The sequence below is a fragment of the Bos grunniens genome, chromosome 29, assembly GCF_055505025.1.
Source record: "Bos grunniens cultivar Pamir isolate PY7600 chromosome 29, Bosgru_T2T1.0, whole genome shotgun sequence".
NCBI lineage: Eukaryota > Metazoa > Chordata > Mammalia > Artiodactyla > Bovidae > Bos > Bos grunniens.
Window position 1 is genome coordinate 43423899 of NC_141193.1, and position 20428 is coordinate 43444326.

Here is a 20428-nt window from a genome sequence, read left to right on the forward strand (position 1 = left end):
TCTAAATTCCATATATATGCATTAGTATACTGTATTGGTGTTTTTCTTTCTGGCTTACTTCACTCTGTATAATAGGCTCCAGTTTCAGCCACCTCATTAGAACTGATTCAAATGTATTATTTTTAATGGCTGAGTAATGTTGTGTATATGTACCACAGCTTTCTTATCCATTCATCTGCTGATGGACATCTAGGTTGCTTCCATGTCCTGGCTATTATAAACAGTGCTGCGATGAACAGTGGGGTACACGTGTCTCTTTCAATTCTGGTTTCCTCGGTGTGTATGCCCAGCAGTGGGATTGCTGGATCATAAGGCAGTTCTATTTCCAGTTTTTTAAGGAATCTCCACACTGTTCTCCATAGTAGCTGTACTAGTTTGCATTCCCACCAACAGTGTAAGAGGGTTCCCTTTTCTCCACACCCTCTCCAGCATTTATTGGTTGTAGACTTTTGGATCGCAGCCATTCTGACTGGCGTGAAATGGTACCACATAGTGGTTTTGATTTTCATTTCTCTGATAATGAGTGATGTTGAGCATCTTTTCATGTGTTTGTTAGTCATCTGTATGTCTTCTTTGGAGAAATGTCTATTTAGTTCTTTGGCCCATTTTTTGATTGGGTCATTTATTTTTCTGGAATTGAGCTGCAGGAGTTGCTTGTATATTTTTGAGATTAGTTGTTTGTCAGTTGCTTCATTTGCTATTATTTTCTCCCATTCTGAAGACTGTCTTTTCACCTTGCTTATAGTTTCTTTTGTTGTGCAGAAGCTTTTAATTTTAATTAGGTCCCATTTGTTTATTTTTGCTTTTATTCCCAATATTCTGGGAGGTGGGTCATAGAGGATCCTGCTGTGATGTATGTCGGAGAGTGTTTTGCCTATGTTCTCCTCTAAGAGTTTTATAGTTTCTGGTCTTACGTTGAGATCTTTAATCCATTTTGAGTTTATTTTTGTGTATGGTGTTAGAAAGTGTTCTAGTTTCATTCTTTTACAAGTGGTTGACCAGTTTTCCCAGCACCACTTGTTAAAGAGATTGTCTTTAATCCATTGTATATTCTTGCCTCCTTTGTCAAAGATAAGGTGTTCATAGGTGTGTGGGTTTATCTCTGGGCTTTCTATTTTGTTCCATTGATTTATATTTCTGTCTTTGTGCCAGTACCATACTGTCTTGATGACTGTGGCTTTGTAGTAGAATCTGAAGTCAGGCAGGTTGATTCCTCTAGTTCCATTCTTCTTTCTCAAGATTGCTTTGGCTATTCGTGGTTTTTTGTATTTCGAAACAAATTGTGAAATTATTTGTTCTAGCTCTGTGAAGAATACTGTTGGTAGCTTGATAGGGATTGCATTGAATCTATAGATTGCTTTGGGTAGTATACTCATTTTCACTATATTGATTCTTCTGATCCATGAACATGGTATATTTCTCCATCTATTAGGGTCCTCTTTGATTTCTTTCACCAGTGTTTTATAGTTTTCTATATATAGGTCTTTAGTTTCTTTAGGTAGATATATTCCTAAATATTTTATTCTTTTCGTTGCTATGGTGAATGGAATTGTTTCCTTAATTTCTCTATTTTCTCATTGTTAGTGTATAGGAATGCAAGGGATTTCTGCGTGTTGATTTTATATCCTGAAACTTTACTATACTCATTGATTAGCTTTAGTAATTTAAATATAGTAGTTTGTATCTGCTAATCCTAAACTCCTAATTTATCCCTACTCCACCTCCTTTCTCCAGTAATAGCCCTAAATTTGTTTTCTGTGTATGTGAATGTGTTTCTGTTTTGTAAATAGGTTTATTTGTATCATATTTAGATTCCACATATAGTGATATCATATATTTGTCTTTCTCTTTCTGACTTCATGTAGTATGTTAATCTCTGGGTCCATCCATGCTGCTGCAAATGGTGTTATTTCCTTTTTATGGCTGAGTAGTACTCAGCCATGTATATACACACCACATCTTCTTTAAAAGAGCTTTTTATTTTGTATTGGGGTATAGGTGATTAACCATGTTGTGATAGTTTCTGGTGAGCAGGTAAGGGAGTTTGCCATACATATACATGTATCCATTCTGCCCCAACTCCCACCCATCCAGGCTGCCATGTAACATTCAGCAGAGTTTTTCTGTAGATCCTTGTTGATTATCCATTTTAAATATAGCAGTATGAATATGTTCATCCCAAAGTCCCTAACTATCCCTGCCCTCCATCCTTCCCCCAGCTGCAACCACAAGTTCCTTCTCTAAGTCTGTGAGTCTCTTTCTGTTTTGTAAATTCATTTGTATGATTTCTTTTTAGATTCCACATATAAGGGGTGTCACGTGATATTTCTCCTTCTCTGTTTAACTTACTTATTGACTTCACTCAGTATGGCAGTCTCTAGGTCCATCCATGTTGCTACAAGTGGCATTATTTCATTCTTTTTAATGGCTGAGTCGGAGAAGGCAATGGCACACCACTCCAGTATTCTTGCCTGGAAAATCCCATGGATGGAGGAGCCTGGTGGGCTGCAGTCCATGGGGTCGCACAGAGTCAGACACAACTGAAGCGACTTAGCAGCAGCAGCAGTGGCTGAGTAATGTTCCTGTGTGTGTGTGTGTGTATGTGTGTGCACGCGTGTGTCAACCACATGTTTACCCATTCCTCTGTTGATGGATGTTTAGTTTTCTTCCATGTCCTGGCTTTTGTAAATAGTGCTGCAGTGAACATTGGGGTACATGTAATTTTTCAAATCATAGTGTTCTCTGGATATATATTCCCAGGAGTGGGATTGCCAGATCATATGGCATCTCTGTTTTCAGTCCTTTAAGGAACCCCCATGCTTATTCTCCATGGTCGCTGCACCCGTTTACATTTCCACCAACACTCAACACCATAGGAATTCCTTTTCCTCCACACCTTCTCTGGCATTTGTTATTTGTAGACTTTTAAATGATTTATGTGAGGTGATACCTCATTGTAGTTTTGATTTGTGCTTCAAAGACTATATTAGCTGAGTGTTTTATTATAATTAAGCTGAATGAAATTTATAAAAGCTGTAATTCTCTAATGGGACTTTTTAAAGTTTTTGAGAGAAATCCATGACCATGCAATCACACCTGGTTGCCAAATCTGGCTTAATCCCAGTGTTGTCTGTGTCTCTAAGGCTCTTATCTGAAGTGGGGATAATAACCCCTACATTACAAGGCTATTTTGAGGATTATATAAAGTGATGTATGTCAAGCACAGCATGTCATGTCACAGCATGTGACATATAGGGAGCATTCAGTAACATCAGTAATTGATGTTAGTTTTACACTATTATTTTTATTATGCTGAACTCTGAAAGGTTTCCCCTCACCACCACCCCCTTATTAAAGGACAGATACTTATTAAAAAGTATGTGTATATATATTACATATAGGAAGCATTATAAGGATTATCCCTACCTTGGAAGCAGAGTAGCTACCTGATTACCATTAATAAAGTTTTTCTAGAGGCAGAAGGATATAATAAAAAGCCTTGAATCTGAAATCAGACAGTCCTAGCTCTGAGTCTTAGTTCAGCCACTTAAATATTTTGTGATTTTAAGTGAATAGCGTACTTTCCAAGTCCAGTTGCCTCATCTCTAAAATGGGAATGATTAAAAACCTACTTTGGAGCTCAGCCTGGTGCTCTGGTGCTCTGACAACCTAGAGGGGTGAGGTGGGGTGGGGGGATGAGGAGGGAGGTTCAGGAAGGGGGGGATGTATGAGACTTAATGGCTGACTCATGTTGTAAGGCAGAAACCAATGCAGTGTTGTAAAGCAATCATCCTGCAATTCCTACCCTCCAAAAACGACAACAGAAAACCAAGCACCTACCTTGAAGAGCTATCATTAAGATTAGAGGTAATATTTTAAAAAATGCATGGTGCCTGGCGTTGCTAGTCAGCAGTTCATTGTCTGATTTACTCTTCCACTTTCCTCTCTCTCTGTTCTCTGATTCTTTTTTATTTATTTTTATAACTTACCTTTAACTGTAAACATTCTTATGGTTTCTTTTTGGCTCTTATGCTTCCTTTTCACATTTCCTTTCTTGTTTGCTTTGATTTGCCATTTTAATGACTTTTAATAACCAACTAATTGACTGTAAAATAGAGAAATGGGTATGGGAAAGAAAAGAAGCAGCTGAATATCTTGATAGTTTTTAAGCTTTTAAATATGTCATTAGAAAACCTTTGCTCTCAGTAACTGCATTTCCTTTATATGATAATAATAGGGATATAAACAAAGTGCTGTGGGTGTTTGATGATGATGTTGAATTGATTTTTGTAGTACCAATTTAGAGAATATGCTTTCAATAAGTATTTTGTTTACAGAGTGAATTCACATGGTGGTTTTCACTTGACCATTCAATTTTCTTTTAAAGTCTTTTTTTTTTAATGTCTAAACCTTTATCTGTAATCCTTTAAATAGTAAGTTGTAATTTAAAGCTTTTTTTTTTTAATTTGCCAGCCAAATTAGACTTGTGTTGTAATAAGGATTATAATGTTCAAGTTGTATTAGTTACTTCATATGGAAATATTCTATAGTTGGTTCTATAGTTAGATTCTGTAAATTGTTTCACTTTTACGAAAGACAAAATACAGCTTACCTATTTACCATAAAAGGACAGCACATCATACAGTCCGTACTTCCTTGCCTCTATCTAACATCACTGTTTCCACAACTGGAAAATGTCAAGGTTAACATGTTGCCAGACTGTGTTTGCTGACCTTGAAGGTATAAATCAAGAAAGGTGAGCAGTGCAAGGAGGAGCCTGGGCAGAGCTGGCATACCTAGTGTGATTTCCCACCCTCAGTTCAGTCAGAGAAAATGGTCTTTTTTGCTCAGTATATGCATATATTCAGAGGTTTGGCTCATCATATATTGGTGACAGTTTGCTTTGAAATAATTTTGTTGTGCACTGAAAAAAGTTGACTCGTGGAATCATAAAATTTTGGAGTTGTGATCCAAGACATTAATCTAATGTCTCTTTTTAAAAAAAATTAATTTATTTTAATTGAAGGCTAATTACTTTTGCCATGCATTGACGTGAATCAGCCTGGGTGTACATGTGTCCCCCATCCTGAACCCCCTCCCACCTCCCTTCCATCCCGTCCTTCAGGGTTGTCCCAGTGCACCGGCTTTGAGTGCCCTGTTTCCTAAAGATGAAAAATTAGGGCTTAAAGAATGGAAGTGATTTGATGAAGTTTATACTCTTAATCTGGAGACCCCAGACTTCTTTCTTACTAGTAGTCTGGTATTTGTGGCCCTAAAGGCCCCAAGGTGTTTTGTACTTTTCCTGTATTTGTTCTGTCAAGGAAAGGAAACTTAAAAAAAAAAAAAAAAGAAAGAAATCAGCAAGCAAAACTGCTACTCCAAAACAAAGGGACAGATTATAAAGATGTACTATATGTTATGTGATTCAAATTATATAAGGACTTTTAAAAATTATAAAGTAATACATAGCTATTTAACAATCCCACTACTTAAGACAATGCATTTTAAAAAGCATATTAATACCATGATAATGATCTGTTGTGTGTTCAAAGCAAAATATGTACATTGCAAAGTGTGATAAAACTCATTGATCTTATAAGAATGGCTTCCCCAAGAGACTATGTAATGGTCTGTGCTTTTAGGAAAATTGAAAATGCTTATAGAGTCTTAAGTTCCACCTTAACAAAGTATATGAATGGGAGTAGTATTTAGTGTTTTGAAAGATGGCTACTATACATAGAAATTAAATTTATTATCAGAAGCCTTATATGGAATATCAAGAGTCTGTCCTTGAATGGAATTACACGGAATAACGATTGCTTTTGGGCACTTTGTGTTTTGAGTAACTTAAAACCTTTACGTGTTGGAGATGTGAAGGTATACAGACAACCAAAAAGGCTTTGTCTAAATATATATTGAATAATTAAAATAATAATATAATTAAATGTTTTGGTGAGCACCTCCTGTAGGGTAAAATGTAAATATCCTGTCTTAGCATGTTGTACTGGGCTGATTTGTTCATGTGCTGACATTTCCACTAGACTGACTTCGACAACAAGAATCAATACTGTGTGGTTCTGTTGCCCTAATGCCCTGGCAGTACAGCAAGCACTGTAGTAAATATAGAGGCAAAGGTGACCACTAGTGGCTCCTTGTCTATCCTGTTTCTCTCGACGATCATGAGGTCTCCTGATAGTCTAGAGCTTCTCAGACCGTCTCTGTATCTTTCTCCTTTTGATTTGCTCAGGCACGAAGTGTTAGTAACGCATAAATAGCAGATCATTTTTTTTTTCTTGAATGGGAGGGAGGGTGGATGCACGGCTAAAATATGAATGAAGTACACATGAGACAAGGAGAAGTTTATTGCTCTTTTCCAGAAAGCAGAGATGAAGTTTCATCAGTATTTGTTTGTGTAATGGAAGGAAAGGGGCTCAGTGAATACGGGGAGGAAACAGGCTTGATGCGAATAGTGAAGGCCAGGCAACAAGGAGCATCTTTGGACACATTCAGGCAGGAGTGGGCAAAGTCAGTGAGCAGGGCTAAGGAACATTTAATTGAGGATATTAAAGAAAAGCAGAAGATTTCTGTGGGAGTAAGTAGTTAAATGCACCATCTGTTTAGGTCGCTAGTAGACTTTAAATGACTTCAGGATATGTGTTTTAACCATTTTGAGGCTTAAATGGTAAAACCAGCCTTCTTTACCAGGTCATAGTCACATTTTGTGTATTTCTGGTTATTTTTAGGTTTATAAAGTATTCACATATCATGGTATTGTTTCTTTGTTAGAGCATCGAGAGGGATAGTTTTCGTATAATCCTACATGACATAGTGAAGACAGCCATAGTACAGTTTTTCCCTGCAAGTTTTGTAAGCTCTCTAACAGGAAGCCATGTATTGTAAATCTATCACTTCCTGAAAAGTTATTCGAGAGAAAACTATTTTTCAGTTGAATGAACTTTACTTTCATGTTATTTGTGCACTTGACTTAAATATTCTATTGGTTTAGTACATAATGAAATTTCCAATACACAGTGTTTTATTTTATTTAACCACCTCTATTCTTGGTGCAAATAGAAAATAATGAAATTAATTCTATGCTTTCACATAGGTATATTCAGTTTCAAAAAATAGTTTCTAAAAGATCCACAGTCAAAAAATAGGCAAAGGGTATGAAAAAGTAGTTTAATCAACTGACCAAAAAACAAAAAGATTTATAAACCCATGAGGCTCAATTTCATTCATAAGAAGAATGCAACTATAATATATTGTTTCTTTCATCCATCACATTGTGAGGATAAAACGCAGTTTTGTGGCTATAGGGAAATTGTTCATGTCAGGGTATGGCTACTTTGATATACCATTGATATGAGAGTATATCAGAATTAAAAATGCACCTGTCTTTGATACAGTGAATTCAGTTCTAAGGATTTACCTCCAGAGATATGCATGCAAGTTTACAATGTTTACCTTGGTATTCAGTACATATTGCCTCCACTCTTATTTATTCACAGACTGTTTAAATAAACCTTAGCATTCCTCTGTGTATATGTGTGTAAAATTAAGAAGTATAAAAGACTGTCTTTATTTGGCATGTATCTTTGCACAAATGTACACACACATACACAGACACACCTACACAGTTCTATACAGACAGAATACCAGAGCTCTAGAATATAAGGGAACTTTCTGTTCATTGTATTTTTTTCATTCAGTTTGAGTTTTTGTTTCTTTCAAGTACATGTATCAATTTTTTTAAAGTTTTAAGTGTTTTTGAGATATATTACATGCTATAAAAGTGTCAATTCCATGGGTTTTTAGTATGTTTACAGAGCTGTGTACGTCTCCATATGGTCTAATTTTGGAATATTTTCATCGACCCTTGAAGAAACAGTATACCATGGGCAAACTCCCTGTCAGCCCTCACTCTACTTGCTGTATGGACATTTGTCTATTATGAAATTTCAGATAAATGGTGTCATACAACATGTGGTCTTTTGTAACTGGCTTCCTTCACTTAAATAGTTTTTCTGAGGTTCATTCATGTTGTGAAGGCAATGGCACCCCACTCCAATACTCTTGCCTGGAAAATCCCATGGACGGAGGAGCCTGATAGGCTCCAGTCCCTGGGGTCGCTAAGAGTTGGACACAACTGAGCGCTTCACTTTCACTTTTCACTTTCATGCATTGGAGAAAGAAATGGCAACCCACTCCAGTATTCTTGCCTGGAGAATCCCGGGGACAGAGGAGCCTGGTGGGCTGCCGTCTCAGGGGTCGCACAGAGTCGGACATGACTGAAGCAACTTAGCAGCAGCAGCAGCATGTTGTATTAGGCCCTTAATTATTTTTTTGAATTAAATAAATCAAAGTGATAATAGCAATTTCAAAAGCACTTATCCTGTTTACATATATTGTACAATTATTGTGAAATGGAAGGGAATTATAGAGAAATTATTTCTTGTCAGTAGTTACCATTCTTTGAGCATCTTTGATGTACTGGTCATTCTATTAGGCTTTATGTATGTTATCTCAGTCAATGCTTACAATCTGTGTGATAATTAATATTGTATTGTTTCCACAAATGAGTAAACTGTGATATTATTTTGTGTGTCAATTTAGACATAACAATGTAAGGTATAAAAATAGATGTGTGCAGATGCATACTTTACAGGCAAAGTTAGAATATGTTAAGTGAAGCATTACCACGATGCACAGTGGAAATGTCATTTATTAGCCAGGCAGGTCTAACAGAACTTTTTGCAATTATGGCTATGTCTGTAACTGCTTGTCCGTTATGGGATCCACTGCTGGATGGAGTCCACTGAAGATGAGAGAGGAAGATATTCAGCTCGTTACTGATTAGGGCATGTACATGAGGAAGATACCCAGGTCAAAGAATGACCTGAAAAGATTAGAAGTGCTTAATTGAGTGCTTGGCATTCAAATAGCAGTAGAAATAGTGTCCGTTCCTATCAGCCAGCCTGGAAAATCTCAAGATTCATGTGGCACTGGGTAGAGTACACATAAGGGTCTTATCTCAGCCATGGGGAATAATTAGTCCTAAGTTGAGCACTACCCCACGCCCTCCTAAAATATCTTAAAAGCAAGTCACTAAAGGATTTGACTGTTTCCAAATAACTGTGACCAAGAACAAAGCCCAAGAAGATTTATGGACATACAAAAATATCCAACAGCCACCAAGGTAAAATTCAGAATGTGTGCTATCCAATCATTACCAGGCATGCAGTAAGAAACAAAAAAGTTGACCTGTAATGAGGACATAATCAATCAATTAATACTGAGTGAAAACTGACAAAAGCTGTTAGTTGGCGGGCAATGACATTAGAAAGCATTGTTATAAGTGAATTCTGTAGTTTCACAGGAGTTAGAGACATGGAAAATGGGGGAAAAATCAAATCACATTTCTAATTATGATATAATAATTACATGTGTAAAATTTACTGTGTGACCTTAATAATATATTATAAATTACAGAAGAAAATATTAATGAACTTGAAGATATAAGAATAGAAATGATCCATAATGAATCATGGAGAATAAAGGTTTTTTGTTTTTTTTTTTTACAAAATAAAGAGAAAATTACTGAGTTGTGGAACAACTTTAGGTGACCTACTATATAATAATTGGAGTTCCCAAAGAGGAAAGGGAGAGGGAGAAAATATATTTCATGTAATTATGGTTAAAAATTTTCAGAGTTGATGTAAACTATAAATCCACAGATCGAAGAAATGTAATGAAGCCCTAGTAAAAGAAGCATGAAAAAGACTACTCTAAGACACCTCATAATCAAATTCTAAGAAGACACTGAAGCAGTACTCATTGAGCCAACTACTGAAATAAAATGATCCATCAACTTAGAAATTGATACCCAGAAAAAATAACTTTAAAAACAAGGGTCAAAACTTTTTTAGACATACATTTTTAAGAAAAATATTTCAAATATATTTTCTATAAAACATATAGAACTATAATGGATGACAGTAATAGCATACGTGTTAGGGACAGGGAGAAACAGAAGTATATTATTGAGGGATTCCACTTTATATGTTAAGTGCTATAATATCACTTGAATGGAGACTGTATCAATTTAAAGATGTTTACTATAAATCCTTTAAACAAACAAACAAGCCAACAGTGGAGGGAAGATGGAGTCTTTTAAAAAAACTGAATTGATTCAAAAAAAGCAGAGGAAGAAAAAAGAAACAAATAAGGAACTATTGAGGGCTTTTCTGCTAGCTCACTGGTAAAGAATCTTACTGCCAAGACATGAGACCCAGGTTCAATCCCTGGTCTGGGAGGATCCCACCTCCTGCAGAGCAGCTGAGCCTGTGCTCTAGAGCCTGGAAGCCGCAGCTGTGGGCCCACAAGCTGCAGCTACTGAAGCCTGGGCGCCTAGAGCCTGTGCTGCACAAGAGAGGCCGGCACACGGCAGCTGGAGAGTGGCCCCTGTGTGCCGCATGGAGAACGGCACCCGCAGTCACCAGGACCTGGCACGGCTGAAAATAAATAAATAAAATTATGAAAAAGAAACTATAGAAAAAATAGCAAGAGGACAGATTTAGTTCTGAACTCACCAATAATCGTCTTAAATGTAAACAATCTAAATATGCCAAATGAACAGGTGGAGGTTTCAGACAGGATAAAAAAGCAAGAAACAGCAGTATGATGCCTCTAGGCATTGAATATCAAGACCAAATCAATTAAAAAAGTGGAAAACTAACAGTAACCAAAAGAAAGCTGGAATTACTGTCAGATGAAATAGATTTCAAAGCAAAGAATGCCAGAGATAAGGTAATTTCATCATGGTAAAGTAGGCATAATTCTAAATGTCTTGTCCCTGAGAGCAGAGCTTCAGAATCAGATCAGATCAGATCAGTTGCTCAGTCGTGTCTGACTCTTTGCGACCCCATGAATCACAGCACGCCAGGCCTCCCTGTCCATCACCAACTCCCGGAGTTCACTCAGACTCACGTCCATTGAGTCAGTGATGCCATCCGGCCATCTCATCCTTTGTCGTCCCCTTCTCCTCCTGCCCCCAATCCCTCCCAGCATCAGAGTCTTTTCCAATGAGTCAACTCTTCGCATGAGGTGGCCAAAGTACTGGAGTTTCAGCTTTAGCATCATTCCTTCCAAAGAACACCCAGGGCTGATCTCCTTCAGAATGGACTGGTTGGATCTCCTTGCAGTCCAAGGAACCCTCAAGAGTCTTCTCCAACACCACAGTTCAAAAGCATCCATTCTTCGGCGCTCAGCCTTCTTCACAGTCCAACTCTCACATCCATACATGACCACAGGAAAAACCATAACCTTGACTAGACGGACCTTTGTTGGCAAAGTGATGTCTCTGCTTTTCAATATGCTATCTAGGTTGGTCATAACTTTTCTTCCAAGGAGCAAGTGTCTTTTAATTTCATGGCTGCAGTCACCATCTGCAGTGATTTTGGAGCCCAGAAAATAAAGTCTGACACTGTTTCCACTGTTTCCCCATCTATTTCCCATGAAATGATGGGACTGGATGCCATGAGCTTCAGAATAGTCCGAGGAAAAACTGATAGAACCGTGAGGAGAGATTATGGAGACACCTGCATAATTACAGCAGGATATTTTGATACTTTGTCTCAATAATTGTTGAAGAAGTAGACAGATAAATCAATAAAGATTTATAAGACTGGAACAACACTGTTAAGCAGGTTGACTCTCGCCCGGCAACAGTTGAATTCACATTCTTTTAAAAGGCACACAGGTTATTTACCAAACATATAAAACATATTCTGGGATATCAAATAAGTTTTGATAAATCTAGGAATAATCAAGTCCAATGAAGTATTTTCTGATCCTAATAGAATAAATAAGTCAGTGACAACAAAAAGATAGCTGAAAATCCCCAAGTATTTGGAAATCAAACAACATACTTATAATGAAGTCATGGACATGAGTTTGAGTAAACTCCAGGAATTGGTGATGGACAGGGAGGCCTGGTGTGCTGCAGTCCATGGGGTTGCAAAGAGTCGGACATGACTGAGCAACTGAGCTGAGCTGAACTGAATTAAGCCATGGATCATAAAAGGGAGCAAAAGCAAACATTAGAAAGTATTTTGAATGGAACAAAAATGGACTCTAGCATATTAAAATTAGGATAGTTGTACATCAGATATTAGGAGGAAATTTATATCATTGTACATCTATATAGGAAAAGAACAAACAAAAACTTAAACCAATGGCCTAAATTTCTAACTTTAAGAAACTAAGAAAACAAAATCAAACCAAACAAAAAGGAATTAATAAAAATTAAATTTAAGTAAACAAGATAGAAAATGGAAAAAGAAAATTGAAAGCAAAAGCTTGCAAAAGCTTTTTTTGATAAAAGTCAATACAGTTAATAAATTCATAGACTAATAAAGACAAGAAGATACAAACTGCCAGTGTTGGGAGTGAGAAAGGTGACATCATACAGAGTCTTACTGCAGAGACAATGAAGGAATGCTATTAAAAACATTTTGGGTGTGATGGATATATTCATTATCTTAATTCTGATTTTACAGCTGTGTACTTTTGTCAGAAATTACAAATTTGTACACATTAAATGTCAATTATACCTTAATATATCTATAAAAATTTTTTAAATAGCCACACATGTGAAAAGTAGCTGCAGAATTAAACAAACTATGAAGCAGTATTCTATAAGATGTTTGAGGGTTAGAATCATTTTTAAATATCTCCTGTATAGAATGGAAACAGTAACACTTGACCAATATTTGTTTAATCGAGGAAATGCAAGATACAACCAACAGGGTAGATATGGATGTATCACTGGGTTTTTAAGGATTTGTGTTTCCTACTATGAAAAAAATACATTACCTGAAGTACCATTTACCTCTAAAATCTTTTTTTATTATTATTATTATTTTTTAATTTTATTTTATTTTTAAACTTTACATAATTGTATTAGTTTTGCCAAATATCAAAATGAATCCGCCACAGGTATAATTCGAAACAGAGACTATATTCTTCATTCAACTACAATTTGCATTTATTTGGAAAAGCAGTCTGTTGAAGTTAGTGTTTAACAGATTTAGCACAATTAATTAAAAAAAAAACTTTGAAAAGTGTATGTTGCTAAAAGTGAAGTCCTTTCTTTAACATCTTTAACATAATACTGACCATCTTTCCCAATACAATTCAAAAATATTTTCCATTGGTTGTCTTGATAGAGTCCCCTTGTTTATTCCTCATCTCCTCAGAGTCTCTACTAACACGTCTTTGCTTCCTTGACCACTTTGTGTAAAACCACCCCTTTATCTCCTTATTGTACTTTGTTTTACTTCAAAATTCATTACTGTCTGACATACTAATCTGATATCTTCTCTAAGCCTTACCAGGAGATAAGTCCCACAAGGGCAAGGCCTTTGTCCATTTTGTATACTGTTTTAAGTTCTACAATAGTGCCTGGCGCATGGTATGTGTGAATATTTCTCGAATGAGTTGATCACTTGTACTTTAATAATATCCCTTACATGTTTCCTACTGCTTGCACAGATTTTCATGTCTTAAAACTATTAAAAAAAAAAGTGAACTTCAAATATTGGTGATTTGAGAAGATTTCATAAAGTCAGTCTACTTGCTTTTAAACAAAGGTTTTAAAATCCTTTCCAGGTTTCTCTGTCTCTGGATGAGGTTTCTATATCTACATCACTTTCATGAATTACAGAACAAAATAAAAATAATCTGCTAAATCCCTGACACTGCAAGTATTGTCTCATTTAATCTTCCCAACAATTCAAAGTGAGGTGATATACTCACTTTACAAATAAGGGATCTAAGATTTTAGGGGAAATCATAAAAAAACACATCATGTCTGCATCTCCTTTGCTACCTTGCAAGTAGGACATCAGTACTATCTTTATAGATTCCATCAGATCAGATCAGTCGCTCAGTCATGTCCTACTCTTTGCGATCCCATGAATCACAGCACGCCAGGCCTCCCTGTCCATCACCAACTCTCGGAGCTCACCCAGACTCACGTCCATCGAATCCGTGATGCCATCCAGCCATCTCATCCTCTGTCGACCCCTTCTTCTCCTGCCCCCAATCCCTCCCAGCATCAGAGTCTTTTCCAATGAGTCAACTCTTCACATGAGGTGGCCGAAGTACTGGAGTTTCAGCTTTAGTATCATTCCTTCCAAAGAAATCCCAGGACTGATCTTCAGAATGGACTGGTTGGATCTCCTTGCAGTTCAAGGAACCCTCAAGAGTCTTCTCCAACACCACAGTTCAAAAGCATCAATTCTTCACCGCTCCCTTCTTCACAGTCCAACTCTCAAATCCATACATGACCACAGGGAAAACCATAGCCTTGACTAGACGAACCTTTGTTGGCAAAGTAATGTCTCTGCTTTTGAATATGCTATCTAGGTTGGTCATAACTTTCCTTCCAAGGAGTAAGCGTCTTTTAATTTCATGGCTGCAGTCACCATCTGCAGTGATTTTGGAGCCTAGAAAAATAAAGTCAGCCACTGTTTCCCCATCTATTTCCCATGAAGTGATGGGACTGGATGCCATGATCTTCGTTTTCTGAATGTTGAGCTTTAAGCCAACTTTTTCACTCTCCACTTTCACTTTCATCAAGAGGCTTTTTAGTTCCTCTTCACTTTCTGCCATAAGGGTGGTGTCATCTGCATATCTAAGGTTAGTGATATTTCTCCCGGCAATCTTGATTCCAGCTTGTTTTCTTCCAGTCCAGCGTTTCTCATGATGTACTCTGCATAGAAGTTAAATAAGCAGGGTGACAATATACAGCCTTGATGAACTCCTTTTCCTATTTGGAACCAATCTGTTGTTCCATGTCCAGTTCTAACTGTTGCTTCCTGACCTGCATACAAATTTCTCAAGAGGCGGATCAGGTGTTCTGGTATTCCCATCTCTTTCAGAATTTTCCCCAGTTTATTGTGATCCACACAGTCAAAGGCTTTGGCATAGTCAATCAAGCAGAAATAGATGTTTTTCTGGAACTCTCTTGCTTTTTCCATGATCCAGCGGATATTGGCAATTTGATCTCTGGTTCCTCTGCCTTTTCTAAAACCAGCTTGAACATCAGGGAGTTCACGGTTCATGTATTGCTGAAGCCTGGCTTGGAGAATTTTGAGCATTACTTTACTAGCGTGTGAGATGAGTGCAATTGTGCGGTAGTTTGAGCATTCTTTGGCATTGCCTTTCTCTGGGATTGGAATGAAAACTGACCTTTTCCAGTCCTGTGGCCACTGCTGAGTTTTCCAAATTTGCTGGCATATTGAGTGCAGCACTTTCACAGCATCATCTTTCAGGATTTGGAATAGCTCAACTGGAATCCCATCACCTCCACTAGCTTTGTTCGTAGTGATGCTTTCTAAGGCCCACTTGACTTCACTCTAGGTGATGTCTGGCTCTAGGTCAGTGATCACACCATCGTGATTATCTGGGCCATGAAGATCTTTTTTGTACAGTTCTTCTGTGTATTCTTGCCATCTAGATTCCATATATATACATTAATATATGATCTTTCTCTTCCTCTTTCTGACTTACTTCACTCTGTGTAATAGGCTCTAAGTTCTTCCACCTCATTAGAAAGCGTCAAAAGTCACACAGAACTAGATTCAAACCTTTATTTGCCTTATTCCAGAGCTTGAGTTCTTAAACATTATATTCTTTCCCAGTTTCAAATGTATTATTCATGAAGATAATTGTTAGTTTCATGTGAGCACAGATAGGTCTAAGCATATGAGGATGGAGCATATAAACATTTTGAGGGAGACTTTTGGAAATTTTCTTTGGAGAAGATAGAGAACTTAGGAAGGACTTCCAGCGTGGTTTGTGAATGAAGTTTGTGAGGGGGATAATGACTTGTGCAGGGAAAGAATGAAATACTGAGCATTTGGGAAGATTGGCATTGCCCCAAGGGGATTCAAGGAAAGGGAAATAAAAATTGAGTTTCTTGATCTGGATCATTGGCTAGGAAATTATTGCCAGTAAACAAACTCACTTGGAATTTATAATTGATTAAGCAGTAACTGAAAATTATTCTTTATGCTTTGTCAGATTTTCAAAAACAGTGACATGAACCTTATGCATCATGGATAAGGTATTTTTAAAGACAAGAGAGATTGGGAGAGGAAAAGAAGAAGATAGGAGAGAAGAGTGTGTGCATGTTTATTAGATTTGATATACTTTATAATGAAAGTGAAAGTGAAGTCACTCAGTCGTGTCCGACTCTTTGCGACCCCATACACTGTAGCCTACCAGGGTCCTCTGTCCATGGGATTTTCCAGGCAATAGTACTGGAGTGGATTGCCATTTCCTTCTCCAGGGATCTTCCCAACCCAGGGCTTGAACCCAGGTCTCCCTCATTGTAGACAGATGCTTTACCGTTTGAGCCACCAGGGAAGTATATATAATGAAAGATTTCATATATTACTTTACAAGAAATTAATAAAAGTGTTCTGTAGTAATTGACACCCATCCTTTTAAAAGGATGGACTTCCCTTTGGCTCAGATGGTAAAGAATCTGCCTGCAGTGCAGGGGACCTGGGTTTGATCCCTGGGTCAGGAAGATCCCCTGGAGAAGGAGATAGCAATCCACTCCAGTATTCTTGCCTGGAGTATCCCATGGACAGAGGGGTCTGGAGGGCTGAAGTACATGGGGTCACAAAGAGTCAGACATGACTAAGTGATTAACACACACATCCTTTTAAAAAATTAATTTAAACTAAAAAAAAAAAATGCAGCTGCCCCATTTCTCCCACCACTCTCCTGCATCCTGTAACCTATCTGTTCTCGGTAGCTGTGAGCTCAAATTTCTCACTCTCTTTCTTCCTTCTTCTTTCTTCTTTCTCCCTTCTTCCTCCTCCTTCACATTGCACATGAAAGAGATCATATGAATTTGTCTTTCTCTGACCTACTTATTTCACTTAACGCACGGTGCCCTCGTGGTCCTTCCAATTGTTGCAATTGGCAAGATTTCATTCTTTTTTATGGCTGAATAGTATCCCCCCACCTGTGTGTGTGCGTGTGTGTCTGTGTATACCACGGTTTACTCATCCATTCATCTATTGATGGACAGTTGTTTCCATATCTTGGCTGTTGTAAATAGTGCTTCACGTATGTCTTTTCCAGTTAGTGTTTTCATTTTCTTTGGGTAAATATTCGGATGTGGAATTGCTGGACCATATGGCAGTTTTATTTTTACTTTTTTGAAGTGCCTCCATGCTGTTTTCCATAGTGATTGCACCAATTTGCTTTCCTGCCAACAGTACACAGGGATTCCCTTTTCTTAATTTCCTCATCAACACTTGTTATTTCTAGTCTTTTTGATGATAGCCATTCTAACAAGTGTTAGATGATATTGTATTATGGTTTTGATTTGTATTTGCCTAATGTTGAGCATATTTTCATATACTTGTAGGCCATTTATTTGTCTTCTTTGGAAAAATTTAATCTTCTGACTATTTAAAAATTGGATTATTTGTTCTTTTGATATTGAGTTGTAGGAGTTCTTTTTATATTTCGGACTTTAGTCCTTTATCAATTATGTCATTTGTAATTATCAATAACCTCAGATATGCAGATGATACCACCCTTATGGCAGAAAGTGAAGAGGAACTAAAAAGCCTCTTGATGAAAGTGAAAGTGGAGAGTGAAAAAGTTGGCTTAAAGCTCAACATTCAGAAAACAAAGATCAGGGCATCTGGTCCCATCACTTCATGGGAAATAGATGGGGAAACAGTGGAAACAGTGGCAGATTTTATTTTTTTGGGCTCCAAAGTCACTGCAGATGGTGACTGCAGCCATGAAATTAAAAGATGCTTACTCCTTGGAAGGAAGGTTATGATCAACCTAGATAGCATATTGAAAAGCAGAGACATTACTTTGCCAACAAAGGTCCATCTAGTCAAGGCTATGGTTTTTCCTGTGGTCATGTATGGATGTGAGAGTTGGACTGTGAAGAAGGCTGAGCACTGAAGAATTGATGCTTTTGAACTGTGGTGTTGGAGAAGACTCCTGAGAGTCCCTTGGACTGCAAGGAGATCCAACCAGTCCATTCTGAAGGAGATTAGCCCTGGGTGTTCTTTGGAAGGAATGATGCTAAAGCTGAAGCTCAGTACTTTGGCCACCTCATGTGAAGAGTTGACTCATTGGAAAAGGCTCTGATGCTGGGAGGGACTGGTGGCAGGAGGAGAAGGGGACGACAGAGGATGAGATGGATGGATGGCATCACCGACTTGATGGACATGAGTTTGGGTGAACTCTGGGAGTTGGTGATGGACAGGGAGGCCTGGCGTGCTGCAGTTCACAGGGTTGCAAAGAGTCGGACACAACTGAGCGACTGAACTGAACTGAACCTTTGTTTTTCAGAACTTTTTAGTTTACTGTCTCACTTTATTTTTGCTTTTATTGCTTTTGGTGTCAGATTTTTAAAAATCACCATGACCTATGTCTAGGAGCTTGCCAACTATGTTTTCTTCTGGGAGTTTTATGTTTCAGGCCTTACATTCAAATCTGTAATCTATTTTCAGTTAATTTTGTGTGTGATTTTAGATAGTGGTCCAGCTTCATTCTTTTGCATGTGTCTATCCTATTTTGCAATACCACTTATTGAAGAGACTGTTGTATCCCCATTGTGTATTCTTGGCTTCTTTATCATAAATCAATTGACCATGTATGCATGGGTTTATTTCTGGGCCCTTTTATTCTGTATCATTCTCTTTTCTTTTTTTATGCCAATACCATACCATTTTGATTACTATAACTTTGAAATATGATGCCCATCCTCTTTTGGCTTGGTAGGCTTATATCTCTAAGTCATTCAGTTTGTGTTTATAATGCGTATCTTAAGCCAAGGTGGCAAATTTATCAAGCTTGATTTGTAATAGCAAAATTTTTTACACTTTCCTTAGGTCAACTGCAATTTGTGTTGGGAATAGCTGAACACTATTTTGTAAAAGTGTTTTTGTGGTTCCTTGTGATCAGTTTTTAACAATAGTTGATGATTATTCACTTGTCATTTGTCTGTGATGTGAGAACACTAATTTTTGTGTTTAATTTACGCTGTTATTGACATTGGAACATATTTTATAACATCTGTTTTATTGATTTAAAACAATTTTATGGAGATCCACTTTCTTGGCATAACTAAGCTTTTGGTCAGGACTTGGGTTGGGATTCTTTTCATATACGTCTTAGTGTATTGTGCTTAGTGAGATGTGTTTTAAGGGAGCTTCTTTAATCCAGATTCATTGTGTGTTCTGTTGCTTGATTTTAGAGGAATTTTTTTTTTTTTTAGTAGGAAGTCTATATCCCATACAGGAGGATTATATTTTTAGGGGGCTTTCTTATTGATTATAATTGGTTGTCAACTGGGCTGTGTTTTATATTTTAAAATCTGGTTATCTTGATATAATAGTTAATAATAGCTTTATGATTAAAGTTAAAATAGCTTTATAATTTTTCTGCTGACTTCACGATATAAAAGCCATTGTCTTTGTTCTTGGGTTACTTGCTTCTTCAGGAATTCTTAGATATAATTTTAACAATTGGCTATTCTTTTTTGAACCCTGTTACCCTCTACTGAATCTATATACATGCACACATGTATGTATATTGTTATATATCTAAATATGTGTATATACACACACATATATATTGTATAATGTATGCAGTTTTATTTATTTGTATATGTGTAAATATACAGACTCATTTATGCCTTGATATAACTTTTTGAAAGGTAGGGAATGTGATATGTATATGACTGGTTTTGTACACCTTTCCATTGTTTCAGGTATAAGGTTTAATAGTGGGTATTTTGCTTTGATAAGACACACAAATGATGTCAGTGTTCTCTTGCAAGTAATGTATTATCTCCTTTTTATAGGTCCTTTTGTTCTGCATCACAGCTGCCATGTACATGTTCTTTTTCAGGTATGTTCTATCTATTTACTTTAATAGAAAAAATATTCTTCCTTGGCAAGTTTAAAATCATCTGTATAACTAATATGTTTTCTAAATTATTATTCCCCACAAATGACATGAATTTTTGTTTGATTTGTTTTGTTTTCTGGAGTGGTCAGAGATAAGTCACTGCTTCTTAGTGAAGAGAGAAAGAGAGGGAAGGAAGATGTGATTTTTTTCAGATTATGCTTATAAGTTCATCTTGGAAAGCTGAATATATAAATTAATAGTCCTCAGATCTTGATAAGTGAAATTTTGCTTTTTTGGCCCTCATTTTAAATACTCGTCACTCTCTTTATAAAACAATCAACATTTCAAATTTAAATGAGAGAAAAGTGATGGTAAGGCTTGATCTCAGTCTTTTGCAAAGGTAACCTATCACACAAATCACCGTCTGTAAAACATTAAGTTAGTTTGTGATGTCAAAGTTGTA

At 37.0% G+C, this 20428-nt stretch overlaps 1 protein-coding gene across 3 annotated transcripts in view; it reads left to right on the forward strand.

Annotated features, from left to right (window-relative positions):
- The window catches only part of TMEM135 (transmembrane protein 135), a 308335-nt gene that overhangs the window by 215056 nt on the left and 72851 nt on the right, over positions 1-20428 (forward strand). For all 3 annotated transcript variants that reach the window (XM_086383032.1, XM_086383033.1, XM_086383034.1), the window contains one exon: positions 19919-19965. In XM_086383032.1, the coding sequence (XP_086239158.1) occupies positions 19919-19965 (47 nt within the window). The remainder of the gene's footprint in view (positions 1-19918; positions 19966-20428) is intronic.